This window comes from Setaria viridis, chromosome 5 (genome assembly GCF_005286985.2).
Source record: "Setaria viridis chromosome 5, Setaria_viridis_v4.0, whole genome shotgun sequence".
NCBI lineage: Eukaryota > Viridiplantae > Streptophyta > Magnoliopsida > Poales > Poaceae > Setaria > Setaria viridis.
The window spans coordinates 43,465,111-43,481,836 of record NC_048267.2 but is presented as its reverse complement, the minus strand read 5'-3'; the positions used below and the strand labels follow the sequence as shown (position 1 = coordinate 43,481,836).

Below are 16,726 nucleotides of genomic sequence, written 5' to 3'. Positions count from 1 at the left end.
GGTGGCCGCGCCTTCCCCTTCGTGGCCCTCGCGGACGGATCCCCGGACGCGACTGCCTCGCGACGTTTGGGAGGAGGGAAAGCTAGCATGGCCCAGCCTCACTTCAACATCCTCAGCTCCAGCAGCGGCGGTCCAGCTCTACGCTGTCCGCGGCCGGCGCCTGTGCGCCACCGGCCACGCCCCCATCCCTACCCCCATGCCTCGACAACAGTGGCCACACTCCACCTTGCCCCAGCCTGCCGGCCGTCCTCCCAGCGCCCGCCTGCCCGACCTCGTCCCGGCGCTAGCTCCTCTCCCAAGCCATCCAACGAGTCACGGAGCAGGAGGTGGGGAGCGGCTTGGCGATGGCGCCGGAGGTGAAGATGGCTCCTCCGTGAGGCGAGGTCGGAGATGTGGGTGGGCAGGGCGCGGGAGATGGATCTGGCGGGTAAAAGGGCGGTGCCTGTGGCCGGTACCGTTGGGCGGCGGGCGGCGTCAGGGAGGGGAGCGAGCTACGGCCTGCGTGGGAGGGCGCGGCCGCCGACGTGGGGAGGGGGAAGCGAGCACCTCCATCACACGGCTGGGCAGGAGGGCGGCGGTGGTTGTGGATGCGGCGGCGGCGGCGGAGGGAGCCAGGTGGGAGGCGGCGACAGACACGGGTCTAGCGCGGGGAGCGTACGGTCGGGACGTGGGTCCGGGGGCAGTGGCGGTTCAGGATGGGTTTTAGTCGGTTTTAGGAGGGGGTGGAGCTTCTAAAGAAATTGAAGCCTCCTAAAAATTTTTAATCACTTTTAGTCAATGTGTTTGGCTCTTTTTTAATCACTTTTAGTCAATATGTTTGGCTCTTTAGTCACTTTTTAGGAGCTAAAAATTTTAGGAGGTGGAACCAAACAAACCCTTAACATAAGAATATAAAATGATCAGCTGCATGATTTTAGGAGGTGGAACCAAATAGACCCTTAACATAAGAATATAAAATGATCAGCTGCATGATGAATTAGCAAATATAAAGCTCTCGCGATACTACTCCCATTCAACATTTACAGTTGGTACGCGTAGCAGCCCCAATTCAAAAATGTGGAGCAGGGTGGCCAGAAGCATTTTGGGAATCAGGGCCGTGGCCCTAATCACAAAGGCCACCCAGCCAGCCCAAATCAACCATCGCCTCCTCTCTCTCCCCACACATCGGCAGCACATACAAATTTCCGACGAGACCCTAGCTTCGATTTCTTCCTCCTCCTCTCACCGCTCAGACAGGTCAGGCCAGGCCAGGCCCCGGCGGGGAGAGAGATCCAGCGAGAGACCGCGGCCTCTCGCTCCTCCTCCCCTCTCCAGAAGCGTCTAGAAGCTTCGGGAAGGGAACCCGCCGCGGCTCAAAGGAGGGGAGGGAACGCCCGCGGGCAATGGCGGCGATGGAGGCCGCCGCCGACGCTATGCTCGCCGCCGCGAGCCGCGCCTTCTCTAGCACCTCAGCCATCGCCATCCAGATCCAGGTGAGCCCCCGCCCCCTGCGCTCCGCATTGTGGCTGGATTGTGGGCGGCGGCGCGGAATTGTTCTGTTCTCTGTGTGTACCTTTCGAGGGATAATTTTGGCCGGCGGAGAATATTTCAATTTTGTTCTCCAACCAATAGGAAATTACCAGTGTGTTTTGTAACGGCGCAACTGTATTCTGGATGTTGGAAGATACTGGGGAAACTAGTTAACTGTGCTTTTGGATTGTTGTAATTGTGAGATGGGGTGATGGACAAGTTTGATTACTTAAGTCTGAAAAGCCAGGAAATGTTTCCACACAAATTATATACCGGCTATTGGTGCATATGCTTGGAGATTTGTCGGTTTTGTTCCGACAAGCTTTGTCGATCTCAGTTTGTCTCCTTTCATATGCTATGCGCTACCAATTGTAGGCTATTTGACCTTTCTGGTCCATTCTGAATTTCCACGAGTATATGGCATGTAATAGTCATGTAGACTCATTTAAAGTTTGGAATTATTTGAGTTTTTTACATCATTTTTTTTGTGCTTCCCATTTACTAGCATACTATAACTTACTCCTTGTTTCTATGCTGGTTATCCCATTTGTGTAGGGTTGCGTGATCTGTTTAGTACTTGCTCTTGGATGGGCGGCCGCTTCAATTGTCAGGTAAAGAAAGGAGTTTGTGATTTAAGGTTTTACTTGATGAGACCGGAAATAATGTAGCAGCTGATTTTCTTTTACAATCTATGCTCTCTTACCAGAAAAAGGGTTATACTGAACATGAGGCGCAAACAATTAGATGGAAATAGTTTTGCATTTCTTTGTGATGACATAGATGAGCTTGAGCACTCCGTTCAGGAGAATTTACCTAGAGTCTCTGTAATTATGCCTTTAAAGGGCTTTGGCGAACATAATTTGCAAAATTGGCGAACTCAGGTATGATCAGACTGCTAGATGTGTATAATAATCGATGTTATGTTTTTAATTATCATGTGCCCTTACAATCCATAAAACCACAGATTACATCACTTTATGGTGGGCCACTGGAATTCCTGTTTGTAGTAGAGAGCAAAGAGGATCCAGCTTATCATGCCGTTTCCCGTTTGATCTCAGAGTACAAGGTAGGTGGATTACATCATTATATTAATAGTCATGGCATCCTTCAAACTCTCTTCGTCTGTTGTAACCTTATTAGATATAATTTTCAGGACAATTTGGAGGCGAAGGTGGTTGTGGCTGGGTTCTCAACAACTTGTAGCCAGAAAATCCACAACCAATTGGTATGTAGAGAATGTTGTTTTCCTCATGGTGCATTCAATTGTCTTATCATGATAGACAGCATTGAATGTTCATTTTAGCTCATGCTTGTAGATGTGCCTAGCGTGTTGAATGGAGTTGTTAAATGTGCATGCATTTGAACAATGCGTTCTACTATGTTCCCCTTTTATGTAAAGGTCGTTGTTTTCTTCACTGTGCATTCCATTGTCTTTTCACGATAGACAATATTGAATGTTCATTTTAGCTTATGCTAGTAGATGTGCCTAGCGTGTTAAATGGAGTTGTTAAATATGCATGAATTTGAATAGTCAATACTATGTTCTTCTTTTGCTCTGGTTTGCTTTTCTTCCTTTTACCTATCATTCATCTTCACCCTTTGGATTATCTAAATAATCTTAAAACACGGTAAACTGTAAATGCTATAGTTGTATACCTTGCAAGCATGAGGATATTTGTACTGAAAAGAAACTTAAATGCCAGAAATTTTAACATTTATTGCAGTTACCACATGGTCATATCTTGGCCTAGCTTTCTTTTACCAAAAAGCCAAAAAGTGCAATAAGTTTAAAATAACTGGTTAATGGACTCTTACTCATGTTTATCAAATTGAAACAGATAGGTGTTGAAAAGATGCATAAGGATACCAAGTATGTCTTGTTTCTTGACGATGATGTGAGACTGCACCCTGGGACGATTGGAGCCCTCACAAAAGAAATGGAGAAGAATCCTGAGGTCTGTGTTTTGTTGAACCGCTCCTTCCTTCGTCTATTGCCTTCTCTGTGTTGACATTGTATGCTTTTGTGGCTGGCAGATATTTATACAAACAGGATATCCCCTTGACTTGCCTTCTGGCAGTTTGGGCAGCTATTGCATATATGAATATCACATGGTATGTTGGCTTCTCATTAAAACTTAATATCCTGCAAAGTTATCCAATGAACCAACGTTGTGGGTGCCTGCCTGTGCTTTCATGAAGTACAAGAAAGTTGAACTGAAATTCACTTCACAGTTCACAGCTATTCTGCAGATTAAGTTTTTTATTCCAATTTACTGCCTTACGCATGAATAATTTTGTTATTAACCTTTTCTCATGTCTGGAAAAAAGCTTTTAATTGACATCCAATTGCTTCTGATACACTGAGATATTTGATCCTTTTCATTTGTATTTTTTTTTGTTCGAACAAATCTCTCCTTCATTAAAAAAGATCGCATATGTTATTGATCTAATCATGTTATCTGCTAAGCGCAGTACCTATTATTCCACCAAAATACTTGCTAAGCAACATGAATGTTGGAAAATGCCATCTTTGAGAATTTTCATCATTCGTTCTATAATGAAATAGTATCTGTCCCTTCCATGGTGCTTTGCTTCTCTTTTGTTTAACTATGTGATTGTTTGTGAATTAAAGGTTTGCATAACAGCAACGCTATTTTTAGCTGCGCAGCATCTCCTCATTAGCATACGTTACCCTGTCATTCTGTCTTTGAGTTTTTTTGCTAGCTAGTTATATAGTTCTTTGTCTGTATGTTCACTGTGTTCTTTTTACCGTTGATTCTCCTTGCAATTTAGTGACAATAACCATACTGCAGCCTTGCTCGATGGGATTTGCAACTGGTGGGAAGACTTTCTTCTTGTGGGGTGGCTGTATGATGGTATAGTTTATTTCCTAACGAGAAAATTCTCTCTATATTTGCTCTGTATGTACTTAAGTCGTCCGTAGTGTTTCTAACATGACTTTATTTTAGATGCACGCTGATGATTTTAGGCAAGACCGATATGGTGTTGTCAGTGGATTAAGAGATGGTGGTTACTCAGATGATATGACATTGGCTGCAATAGCAGGTAATTCTTCTTTGCAAGGAGTTATGTTCTTTTGTTACAGAAACCCAAAATTTTGTATTAAGGATGAAATACAATCTGGTAAACCCATTCGTTTACTATGCTTAAAGGCCCAGAGCTGCTTATGATGCTTCGGTCCTTTTTCTATTTGGGACTTTTAACTTTGTTCATATCAATTTTATGTGTTTTCGGTATATGCTTTTGACCACACAACGTGTGAATGCATCTTTCACAGGACAGCACAAAAGGCTCATATCCTCACCTCCTGTTGCTGTGTTTCCGCACCCTCTTGCCAGTGATCTTAGCTTCTCCAGGTACTGCCAATTTTGCATTTGAAAAATATGCATCTTTTTTTTTCAACAACGCAGGAGAGCTGCGTGTCATTTCATTAAGGTAGAAAAATGAACAAGGGGCCTAGCCAAGGCCAGGCCCAGAACAAAGATGCACACCACGCACACACATACACGCACAAGCCTCTAGCTTACAGGTGCACCACAGAAACTATCACATAACGACCTAGCAGCACAGCCTAATTGGCTGTGGATAGCGACCTGGCAAGGAACTCCTGAAGCTTAGAAGCTCCAGCCATGCCCCACAAAACACACTCATCAGCCACTTTCCGGAGCAACTCTGTAATGCTTGGTCTTGTATGTTCAAACACCCAAGAGTTCCTATGCTTCCGAAAAATATGCATCTGATCTGCACTCAGTAAAAGAACTAAATTACGTATTGTTGTTACAACAAAGCTTTTATATTCGAAGCAAGTTTGGGTAGGTTAGAAATGGGAGCCAAAAGAGCATATTATATATTTTTTTTACACAGAACTGTTGGAAAGTCCCACACAGCTTATTTTCTATCAAAAAAAACAAGATGGATATGTTCATGGGTCAGTGAAAAATAAGCAAAGAATCAAATTATACAATATGCTCTAGCCATTGAAAAATACTTGGAAAAAGATCTTTCTCCCTATGTGTAGTGGTAAGTGATACATAATACTTGGTACAGTGCGGCACGGTTCTGGGTTCTGGTGTGCAACAGTGATTGCACAGCTAGAGATGTGTAGGTGTTCCAACGGCAGGCCCCGCAGGGGGCTCTTGACTTAGGACATGTTTGATTCCTGCACAAGCCCCTTTCCTTGCCTCGCTTGGCAAGGACTGCTGTTTGGTAGCGACTAGCAAGTGAGAAACTTGCTTTGGTCGGCAATCTTGCCTGGCTTGGCGAGTATATCCTGGTTCACACAGGAGAGCCAAATCAGCTCGGCTCTCCTGCATGAGCAAGGTCATGCGGTGCAGCAACTGGTTTCTTACCACATCCACGCAACGGCTGAGCTGCTCCCAAATTTGAAATATCGAAGCAAAATTCAAAGCCTGCTACACATAATATAGAAGCAAAAATAGAAGCCATGCAGCTCCAATTGACGCACAAATCGCATGGCAATCTGGCACCTTCTGCTGTCACTGGTGCCCTCTTTGTCACAAATCGAAGTTGGCTGGGCGTGTGGGAGCCAGCGAAGCAGAAGTGGAAGGCAAGGCCGCACAGTCAGCGCATGCGTGTCAGAGCCATGGTACTGGCCATGCTTGCCATCGTCCCATGCCTCCTGTTTTGGTTGTGTATCTCACGTTTTGGTGCTGGATTTGGTTTGGAATTTCATTTGGTCGGAGGTAGAAGAAAGGGAAATGGGAGAAGGGAGGTCAGCAAGGACTTTTCTTACCTTGTCTTGCTCAGCCAGGCTGGTCGAAGCTTGCCTACCTGGCCTATGCTAGTAAAATATTTAAATGCGCCATTACCTGTGGCATTGTGCTGTGTCAAGGTCTCTAGGCCAAAATACCCTAGTGGGAATTATACTTCCACATACTAATGTAGCATGAACTTCTACTACTTGTGCGACAACACTTGGGGTTTCTTTCATTTACTCCGCAAACGCTTATGCTAAGACCAATCTATGCATCTTGATTGGCATCGTGTTCTGCATTTACATGTTTGTTTTTAATGCAGGTACTGGAATTACCTCAGGAAACAAACTTTTGTCCTTGAGTCATATGTGTCAAATGTCAACTGGCTGATGAACCGTGCATTATTTACATCGCATTGCTATTTGTCATGGGGATTTGTTTGGCCCTATATTATGGCTTTGGTGCATCTTTTGACCGCTCTGCGAGCGCCGTACAGCAAAATTGTAAAGGAAGCATCTGATTCATCTTGGGGTCAGTTCCTCGGCCCTCTCAATCCCAAACTTTGTTGTTGTCAAAACATCTCATCCCACTTTTGTCTGGCATTCTATTTCAGGTTTGCACCTAGTGGGCCTCTTGTTTATATGCACTCTCATAGAACTTGTTTCAATGTGGAATTTGACAAAGGTGGAAATTCAACTGTGCAATATGTTGTCTCCCGAAGGACCAAATGTATCTCTTGATTCATACAACTGGGGGCTTGTGAGTGTTACCTTCAAAAAACCAAATAATTTTAGGACCCTGAATTTTTTTTTTCTGTGATAACATTTTTAGTAACCTTATTTCTGTCGGACTTCAATTTCAGGTGTTCATTGCTGTTTTGGTAGACAATTTTCTCTACCCTATATCTGCATTCCGATCACATTTCTCCCAGTCAATTAATTGGTCTGGTATCAGATACTATTTGAGAGATGGGAAAATAAGCAAGGTACATGCAACACATTCTTGGAATTTTTCCGTTTGTTATTTTCTTTTGCGATGTTTCAAGAAAATTCACCATGCAAAATGATGTCTCGGTTTCCCTGTACATCTCATTTTAATGGTTTTGCAGATCGAAAGAGAGAACAGGTCGAAGTATACTGATCTTGGAGGGAAGCATCTATATGGCAAGAGGACATACCCCTCTAATAAATCATTGCTTGGTTACCTGTCAAGAACTTTAGCGCAATGGCATCAGCCAAAGAAATATGATGTGTAGGAAATCCAACCAGGAATTCACCCCTCAATTTGATGGGGCCTCTTGTTGTACACTCCTTTTGTTTCATCCTTTTCTCTCTCCCTCCCTCCCTCCCTCTTTCCCGCTCCCTCTTTCTTTGATTGTTTATTGATTATTAGGTTCATTCATATTAAATTTTGTGGTGTTCAAGCGGCGCCACTTGAAAGGTTTGCACCTCATAGTTCCTGTAACATTATAGATATGTAACAGCCTGATTGAAGAAGTGAAATGTTCCATATTGACAGATGGTCTCGTTCGTTCTTGGTTTCTTGTTAGTTTGTGAACGGATGATAGGGATGTGTGACTGATAAATCTATTTCCATTTACTAGTCCGTGTGGACGCGATTAATTTGGTTATAATAATTGTATTATTGCAATGTGGTTTTTTTTTTGCGAGGTCAAATTCTTAAGCTTGACAACAGCATACAAGCATTATTTGGTCAATATTCAATTTGCTTGAGTTGCATATAAACATCAACAGTTCGGTTTAAACATCTCTTGCAGCCCAGTTGACATCCAATTGTATTCCTATCTTGGACCCTTTTGAGTATTTAATCTGAGAATGGTCCCTGAACAACTGTTTGAGTTGACATCTACTCACTATTGTATCTTGATGTCGCAAGATTCTACTTTTGCTGCTTCATTAAAAAAATGATGATGGACAAAGGCAAAGGAGCAATTGCTCATGCCGTCCAGGTCGCTTCTCATTAGAAACATCTGCTGCCCCATCATCAATGGCATTTTCAAGTCGAACTGATCTGTCAAACTCGTCTCCTGTGAGACCCTACAGGGATCCGTTTCAAGGTCCTCCGTGGCATCGATGTGACTCGTGGAAGACCGGGAATATACCGTACCGTTCGGCCAGTCACCTATGGCGGCTCTCTCGGGAAATTCCACTGCTCCTCGCCTTTCCGGGGTCAGGCTTAGCGCAGCCATCGCGCACTTGGATTTGAATAGAGACCACAACTCTGGAAGTGCAAGCTGCCGTGGCTTTCTTTTTCCTTCCGGCGGCTTTGTTTTCCTCTCTAAAATCGGAAAAGCCGGTCGCGACTCGCGACGGCGACCGGCGAGCCGAATGGCAGTATGTGTCACGCCACGTGAAGCCCGTGGCCGGAGAACCAGATGCCGTGCCGCACCTGCGAGACGGTCCTCGGTGGCTCGGTCCTGGTCCGGGTCTTGTCCGGCACAGCGACGCCGCCACCACTTGCGCTACCGCCCAAACAAGAGATCCGACGGCCTCAGGAAGCTTTGGGACGCGAGGACGAGCCGGGCTCGCGAGGGAACGGGCACGTGAGCGCGGTGAAACGGGAGAGAGCACGAGAAGGGAAAAAAAAGCAGAGGATGACGGAGGCGGAAGGCAAGTTTGGGTTGGGGAGTCGGGTGGAGCGGAGGGAACCGTGGGCGCGCGTCCATGTGTGCGGATCGCAAGACTCCGGAAGCGGCGGACGGGCGAAACCGAGGCTGCCTGCAGCAAGCCGAAACGGGGATTCATGGCCGCCAGGATTAGTCCCGACGCCTCCGGAAACGACCTGCCACCGCCGGTTTCGTGCGCCGCCGCCGCCGCCGCCCCCTGTCCGTGCGGCCGGCGACAAAACCGCCCGTCCAAAGGCTGTCGAGTACACGTCACAGAGTCCAGGGCGCGTCGCATTTTCGCATGCACGGGTGACGGGTGGCTCCGCGGGGTCCGCGCGGCGGCGTGCGCATTGGTGCCACGCGCGGCGCAGACCCGCGGCGCGCGGCGTCGGCCTCGGCTCCGCGGATCGCGACGCAGCGTCTCGTTTTTGGGGGTGGGGGACGTGAATGCTTTGGACCGGTTGGGGACAGGGAGTGGGTGGCACGGTTGGGCGAAGTGAACCGGCCGGGCGGGAGCGGTTTGAGCCCGTGTGTAATTTTTCCTTCGAGCCCCGGACAGGCAGTACAATTTTTTATTGGAGAGGCAGTACAATGTTTTTTTTTTAATTTTCACAACATTTCCGATGCTGAAACACTTAGATGGCGACGATGCAATTTGGACTCAGCTTACAAAACAAAAATACGGCTGCTGACACCTGTAAGGCTGGGCAAAATAATACAGCCGATGCTGTACGGCTGGATACACCTCGCAGTAAAAACCAAAAAAACGGCTCGGAGGGCTTGAGCGCAAATACACACATGATACCGGGGGCCCACAGCACCGAACCGGAGCCCGCACATGGTTCGATCCGCCGCCCCGCCCCGCCCCGGCGCACCCAGATCGCATCCCGTCTCCGGTTTCTTTCCCCTCGATCAAGCCTGGACCCCTTTTAAATACCCGGCCACCTCTCTGCTCATCGCCCCGCCCCATCCGCCTGCCAAACCATCCCCTCCCCCAATCTCCCCTCGCAATACCCGTAGCCTCCCCGCGAGCATCGACCATGTCGGCCTACTGCGGCAAGTACAAGGGTATGATCTCACTGTCTCCTCCCCTCGCCCTCTTCCTTGTTTTCTCGTTATGTGTTGATCTGCTTGTGTGATGTTTTTGGATCGTCTGTAGCGTAGATCCATTAGTTGCTCGATGTTGTTAGCAGATCTGGCCGTGTTAGATGGATATATGAACATGCTGATGATTTGTTTGAGTTGTGTTAGGCCTTAGCGGTGTAGGATTTCTGGAAATTTATTTAGATCCGTACATAGTGTGCTCTGCTTTTATTTAAGCTTTTAGGGGTTAGGTGGTTGCCAGATAGGGTTTAGGGAGTCAAGCCGCTGTGATCGTTCAAATTCCTGTAGGATCTGCTATTTTTTTTAGATCCATGGTATATGATTCTTATTGACACCTATCGCAAGAATTTGTTGGGATCAGATTATCTCGGGTCATGTCGGATGTAGTTTTTTAGTTTATCTCGCTAGCTTTTTACTGGCGCCCTGGTGTGGTGGATTCCAGTGCTGGTCTCAATTACCAGGTTAAATTTAGATGCATTTATTTTGTTTTGCATGCACTGGTACCTCCTAGAATGGGATTGTAGGCTCTCGGTGCTGGTTTCAAGTGATATCACCAGAACTTTCATTTGTCTTGCTTGCATGCACTGGTAGCTTCCTGGGATGTTTTGTAGTGCTGTTCCCACATGTCATTGAACCTAGAACTTCTTTTTGTACCATGGTTGTCTTCTGGATTTGAGATATAGAAAGTTCCATCTATGTTAGCTGATCAAATGAACCATTTTATACCATGCTATCTTTATTCCCTGGTCATGATGTTTGTGGCATAGTTGTTTCATACCTTTTAGAGTGGACTGATTCTTGTGTGTAGTGATTGTGATTTGTCAATATGTGCTGCACTACTTTTTAGCTAAACATTTGCGCTTGCTATTTTACAGATGAGCTCATCAAGAACGCTGCCTACATTGGCACCCCTGGCAAGGGTATCCTTGCAGCTGATGAGTCGACTGGCACCATTGGCAAGCGTCTCTCAAGCATCAACGTTGAGAACATTGAGGAGAACCGCCGTGCCCTCCGTGAGCTCCTCTTCTGCTGCCCTGGTGCCCTCCCGTGCCTGAGTGGTGTGATTCTCTTCGAGGAGACCCTGTACCAGAAGACCAAGGATGGCAAGCCCTTTGTCGATGTCCTCAAGGAAGGAGGTGTTCTCCCCGGCATCAAGGTCGACAAGGGCACCATTGAGGTTGCTGGCACTGACAAGGAGACCACCACCCAGGGCCATGATGACCTTGGCAAGCGCTGCGCCAAGTACTACGAGGCTGGTGCCCGCTTTGCCAAGTGGCGTGCTGTCCTCAAGATCGGCCCCAATGAGCCATCGCAGCTTGCCATTGACCTGAACGCTCAGGGTCTTGCTCGCTATGCCATCATCTGCCAGGAGAACGGTCTGGTGCCGATTGTGGAGCCTGAGATCCTCGTCGATGGCTCTCATGACATTGAGCGCTGTGCTTATGTCTCTGAGGTGGTCCTTGCTGCCTGCTACAAGGCTCTCAACGAGCACCATGTCCTCCTCGAGGGTACCCTCCTGAAGCCCAACATGGTGACCCCTGGGTCTGACTCCAAGAAGGTGACTCCTGAGGTCATTGCTGAGTACACTGTCCGCACCCTCCAGAGGACCGTCCCTGCTGCTGTGCCCGCCATCGTCTTCCTCTCAGGTGGACAGAGCGAGGAGGAGGCCACCCTGAACCTGAACGCCATGAACAAGCTCAACACCAAGAAGCCGTGGTCCCTGTCCTTCTCTTTCGGCCGTGCCCTCCAGGCGAGCACCCTCAAGGCCTGGGCTGGCAAGGAGGAGAACGTGGAGAAGGCTAGGGCGGCCTTCCTCGCCAGGTGCAAGGCCAACTCTGAGGCTACCCTCGGCACATACAAGGGTGACGCTGCCGCCGGCGAGGGTGTCTCTGAGAGCCTCCACGTGAAGGACTACAAGTACTGATCTGCCTCTCCTTGCGGTACCCGTTTCGGACCTGTTGCTGAGTGTGGTTTGCTCCTTAGAGCATATATCCGGACATCAAGAAAACCTGAACCTGCTTCCCTTTTGTGGATGATGGTTCGTTACCTTTACATTTTCGTATATTAAGTAGTTTCGTTGGTGTTAATTAATCTCGTGTAATTTGGACCTGCCGATGGAGAATCGTGCAGCCACATTTTGTTTATCTTTGCTGAAATGCTGGTTATATATCGGCAAAACCATTCTATATGCTGAGTTGGTCGGGGGGCAGGCCTTTTGCTCTGATATCTTCGTTGTGATGGATTGCAGCACCTAGCTTTATATTTTTCGCCCACATGCTTTTTTTGCAATTCTCCGCTTCTATTATCGTGGGCAAGTTTGGTCCGGTCCTTTATTCTTGTGAACGAATTGATTAGGATGCTGTGATCAAATTAAGTAGATGCGATGTTAGGTACGGAAGAGATAAGGCATCTCAAACTTGATCAAATTTATTGTTGATCAAATTACTAATATTCAATAAAATACTAATAAGTACTATTAGTTCTTTATTAAATATATTTTAATCTAGTTTTTTTTATTAAATATATTTCAATCTAATCTTTATGATCAAATATATTTCAATCTAATCTTTATGGTCCTTGGTCAAACATAAAATAATTTTATTTTCTAAAAAAATTAGAATAACTTATAATTTGAAATGGAACGGAGTCTCGAACACTTCTGGTATGGAAGTTTTGCTTGGATGTACTTTATAAGATGTGATGTACCCCAACTGCCAGGTGTATCTGTATGCTGCTGCTTTTCGTGATATATCTTTTCAATTCAATGTTGCCAAAGTTGTTTCGTACTTTCGTGGCCTGCTGGCCTCACAGCATCACCCGTGCCATAGCTCTTTCCAGGCTGGAGCGAAATCAATTTCAGGCTGGTAGCAGGCCATACCATAAGGTGACCTCATAGTTTGGGCATCACCGTCTCTGCGTACGTTTCACCAAAGCCACATTCTTACCGTGTTTTTTCTTCTTCTGTAATTAGTATGCAATTGGCTGGAATTAGTATGCAATTGGAGCTGTTTGGCTGCAATCAATTCCCTTTCATTTCAGGTACTGAATGAAAGGCAATCGATGCAGGTAATTTTTCCGCCTTGGAACTAGTGTTTGGAAGCGAAGCGTGTGGCTGGAGGAATTCCATTTCGCTTCGTGGCTGGAGGAATTCCATTTCGCTTCAGGACCTGAATGAAAGGCAAGCGAGGTCACTGTCAGGCTTACAGCCGCCTCGTCCCATCCTCGCCGCTCCGCCGCACATACAAAATGAGCAGTGGCGGTCAGGTTCATGTCAACAGAGCAGAATTTCAGTAGAGGTATTCAAGCCCTTCGACGCCAAATCGACCCGGATCCTAGTTACGCCCTTCCGGTATGGCGGTATGGCCCTTCATTTCTGCTCTGTCCATTACTCCATTTGTTCAGACTACAGACTGAACGGTAGAGTTCTTTGCTCGATTCTATTTCCACATCGAGCTATCCTGCATTGTCCATCCCAACATACTTATGGAGGTTTTAGAACACTTATCTGAACACACAAGACAATTGAAATGCACAGGAAAGCACCCAGGCCCCTGTTCTCTTCATTCTGAATAACCCAGCAATTTGCCGGATGAGAAATGTCAAGCTAGTAAAACCCGAGACATTTTTCTTCTTTACAATTATTACAACGGAACAATGCCATCATGCAAAGCCAGTGCAATGGAGTGGCATACCACAGAGAGTTTGTCAGCAGCGGCTTCGCTTTGCCAACTCGATCCGCAGAGGATGGTCGGCTGCCGGAACCCTTTCACCTGCTTGTACCCCTGATTCTTCCCAGATCTCTCTCTCCCCTTTCAGAGTTTCAGAGGGGAGCTTTGTTAGACTAGGTAGTCATAGTAGACCAGCAACATGTTGTCCGGGACTATCAGAGGCAGGCTATCGATGAAGCTGAGGAAGTGCTTCACGTTCTCCTTCTCCAAGGTCGCTGTGTCGATCACGTCGTCGTCGCCGGTGAGCACCCAGAGGTCTCGGGATTGGACTCTCTTCAGGCTTCCTCGGCAGAATGGGCATGACTGGGATCTTGTATACCTGCAGCCACGATATGTTTCAGAGTTAAAACTGGATAACACGCAAAGGGAAGAGGCGTCTGACTGGCCCAGAGAGAGTTCAGGGCTAATATACCGATCCTTCTAGATAGCAACATTCACTTGTAAAAACAAAATCCAAGCACTAAAACCAAATAGGAAAATTCTTCATGTTCCAGTGGAAATCAAGACAAGACACTATTCTTTATCCTTTCAGTAAAGAGTTGCAGAAACCTGAAGCACTACATGGGTAATTAGCTAGAATGAACTCTTGGTTTGTGCCTTAAATTCATGCTCTAAATGGATGAGAAGCAGCACCTCTTGAAGATATCTTATTTTTAAGATTTTTGGCAACTGGCAGAGCCCAAGCTAGCTTCATCCTGATCACTAGGATTTCAGTAACTGCCACTAATAGATAGGCCAGTGGTTATAGAAGAATCTACTGCTAATCTCCGATTCTACTGAGTATATCCATAACATAATCTTAAGCGTGTAGCTATTGACTTTTGCCAATTTTCTAATTACCCATCTGGTTGATTGAGTATCACTATAAGAACCTGTCATAGTGACATATATTTATTTTCCGCAAATAATGACTGGCAGATGACATCCTTGGTACACAAGCAATCAAGCATGATCTGCCAGCTAAGAGAACATCAATTAGGATTTAGAATACCATGCCACGTATCAATCCCTTTAATTTTGGTTTGTAAACATGGCTGTTGGCTGGCATTAATGATATACTGATTTTATAGGCCAGAACTCTCCTGGTTGGCTGCTTTCAATTCCATTAATGCACTATTGCTAATTGTTTTATTAGTATGATGAAACGTGGGGCTCTTAACAATGGTGCAAAGTACCATAATTTGTCCACTAGGCTCTGGCTAATGCAGCATTCAACTTAAGGAATGAAGAGAGGAGAATGGATCTCCTAACGTGGCACATGATACCTTGGATCACATCATATCCCTCCTAGTTGACAAACAGAAGGATGAAAAACTTAGAATAAGAAAAACGGAGAGCTCCAAGACACCATGGTGATACAAAACAAATAAAAGCCAACTGAGCAGCACATGAGGTGATGACGATAAGTGGCATTGCAGAACTACAGTAAAGAACAAAATGGAGAATTTTCAAACACTCAAGAAAATGTAGCTTCAGCATTTGACTAAATGGAGGCTGGAAGTAATGAGCGTGCCCAAAAAAAGAACTGTGCATTAAGACTATGTTGGGTTGTTGAACCACCCCCTCCCAACCCCCCAACAACAATGAGTGAGAAGTAGCCCACAAATTAGACCAGAAGTTTGAGAAAATTATTGAACCACCCTTGCTATCAAGACTGCGTCAATGCTTACGCGACTCCTCAAACCTTATCCCTCAAATCCATATCACCTTCAAGCTATTCAAACCGCTGGCAATTTTTTATGGTAGCGTATGACATGGGGGCCTAACTGATAATAATCCTGGCTCAGATATCATGCTACTTAAATAATACACCTCAAACGGATAAGCAAGAGCAACAGGGGAGCAATACCAGTCTCGGTAACAGTTGATGCACATGGCATGGTTGCAATTTGGAAGGACCATCTTGGTGCAGGTATCCAAGCAAATGCCGCACTCATCCTCCCTGTCATCATCGGCAACAAGCTTCCGGCCGCCGCCGGACTCCTTGCACCACCCTTTCTCCTTGCAGTCCTTGTCCATCAAGTTGCCCTCAAGCTGTTGCAAGAACGGGTATATGATAGCTGCATTCCATGGTCCCAAAATTAGATTACACCAGCACAACAAGAAAATCTTCCAACTGAACAGCTTGTTGATTACTATGTGGTAAGCATACCATAGAATTCCTTCAGGCTTGCTCTCCTTTCTATGGTGGATATAGAGGCATCTTCATCAACATAAACCTGTATGTTCAACCAAGACCACGTCAACATTCAAAATCGGCAAAAATGACCAATTCGTGAATTCAAGAGCTCTGTTAGCAGGGGCAATTCAGTACCTTGTAGACAAGAACCTCGAGCAGGCCAAGGTAACTAGGGAGGGTGTACGACAAGGAGCAGCTGCAATCCATCCACTGGATAAGGTTGAGGATGATTGGAGCCATGGAGCTGTAGGATAGCCTCATCTGCACGCAGGCACCCCCGTACGCCCTGTGCACAGCATGCGCCCTGAAAAAAGAAAAGGGGGGAAGGATTCACCTATCCATCAGTAAATGCATAGAACACGAAGCGAATAAAATCAGAAGAAGAAAAGGGCAAGCTTTCTCTATTCTACACCTTTTTCCTGTAAAATCAAGAAGCAAAGGGGAGCACCGAGAATCAAGAAAGAACAGAAAGCAAGTGAAAAGGGAGTAGAAGATTACAGGGTGTTGGCATGGTGGATATCAGCTTCAAGGGCCTTGAGAGACCCCCTGAGGGACAACGGCCTGCCGCCATGGAACATGTCTCCCCAAGAAGTCGAAGCAGCCTCCTCTTTCCGTCTCCTCCACACCCCTATCACGAGCTCCCAAGCCTATAAGACACTCAGAGGCTTGGGCAAGGCGCAGAGGGGCTCAAGAAGCAACGAACGAGTAAGCAAGCAAGAAGAAGGCCAACAAGAAAAGAAATGGAAGACGCAAGCTGTTTTGGTTTGGGTTTGTGGGAAAGTAGCTTTGGGAGGGGAAGGGAGGGGAGGGAAACTGTGAAGGGGGGGCTTTTGTCCGTCCTGCG

General features: G+C 46.4%; 3 protein-coding genes across 3 annotated transcripts; 2 read left to right on the top strand and 1 right to left on the bottom strand.

Annotated features, from left to right (window-relative positions):
• Nucleotides 1-1,112: 1,112 nt before the first annotated feature.
• Nucleotides 1,113-7,762, top strand: LOC117857167 (uncharacterized). Its single transcript, XM_034739679.2, has 14 exons — nt 1,113-1,472; nt 2,065-2,120; nt 2,216-2,390; nt 2,474-2,575; nt 2,663-2,734; nt 3,348-3,464; nt 3,544-3,621; nt 4,323-4,385; nt 4,479-4,575; nt 4,808-4,886; nt 6,568-6,776; nt 6,859-7,004; nt 7,108-7,230; nt 7,354-7,762. The coding sequence occupies exons 1-14, from the start codon at nt 1,383-1,385 to the stop codon at nt 7,498-7,500; spliced, it is 1,554 nt and encodes a 517-aa protein (XP_034595570.1). The 5' UTR covers nt 1,113-1,382; the 3' UTR covers nt 7,501-7,762.
• Nucleotides 7,763-9,778: 2,016 nt separating this feature from the next.
• On the top strand, nt 9,779-12,199 carry LOC117857168 (fructose-bisphosphate aldolase 1, cytoplasmic). The gene is made up of 2 exons (XM_034739681.2): nt 9,779-9,939; nt 10,851-12,199. Exons 1-2 carry the CDS (start codon nt 9,912-9,914, stop codon nt 11,897-11,899), a joined length of 1,077 nt encoding a protein of 358 aa, XP_034595572.1. The 5' UTR covers nt 9,779-9,911; the 3' UTR covers nt 11,900-12,199.
• A 1,298-nt stretch (nt 12,200-13,497) lies between these two features.
• LOC117857169 (E3 ubiquitin-protein ligase AIRP2) lies at nt 13,498-16,726 on the bottom strand. Its single transcript, XM_034739682.1, has 5 exons — nt 16,381-16,726; nt 16,018-16,186; nt 15,856-15,922; nt 15,553-15,763; nt 13,498-14,022 (listed from the first exon to the last, which is right to left on the bottom strand). Exons 1-5 carry the CDS (start codon nt 16,458-16,460, stop codon nt 13,812-13,814), a joined length of 738 nt encoding a protein of 245 aa, XP_034595573.1. The 5' UTR covers nt 16,461-16,726; the 3' UTR covers nt 13,498-13,811.

What these genes read in the sequence shown, in the direction of transcription:
- LOC117857168 (XM_034739681.2), top strand. Translation starts at nt 9,912, where the DNA reads ATGTCGGCCTACTGCGGCAAGTACAAGG. An exon ending in CTACTGCGGCAAGTACAAGG is followed by an intron (nt 9,940 to 10,850) that starts GTATGATCTCAC and finishes GCTATTTTACAG; the next exon opens with ATGAGCTCATCAAGAACGCT.
- LOC117857169 (XM_034739682.1), bottom strand. Translation starts at nt 16,460, where the DNA reads ATGTTCCATGGCGGCAGGCCGTTGTCCCTCAGGGGGTCTCTCAAGGCC. An exon ending in ATCCACCATGCCAACACCCT is followed by an intron (nt 16,187 to 16,380) that starts GTAATCTTCTAC and finishes TTCTTTTTTCAG; the next exon opens with GGCGCATGCTGTGCACAGGG. An exon ending in TCGAGGTTCTTGTCTACAAG is followed by an intron (nt 15,923 to 16,017) that starts GTACTGAATTGC and finishes TTGAACATACAG; the next exon opens with GTTTATGTTGATGAAGATGC.
- LOC117857167 (XM_034739679.2), top strand. Translation starts at nt 1,383, where the DNA reads ATGGCGGCGATGGAGGCCGCCGCCGACGCTATGCTCGCCGCCGCGAGC. An exon ending in AGAAAATCCACAACCAATTG is followed by an intron (nt 2,735 to 3,347) that starts GTATGTAGAGAA and finishes AAATTGAAACAG; the next exon opens with ATAGGTGTTGAAAAGATGCA. An exon ending in AAATGGAGAAGAATCCTGAG is followed by an intron (nt 3,465 to 3,543) that starts GTCTGTGTTTTG and finishes TGTGGCTGGCAG; the next exon opens with ATATTTATACAAACAGGATA.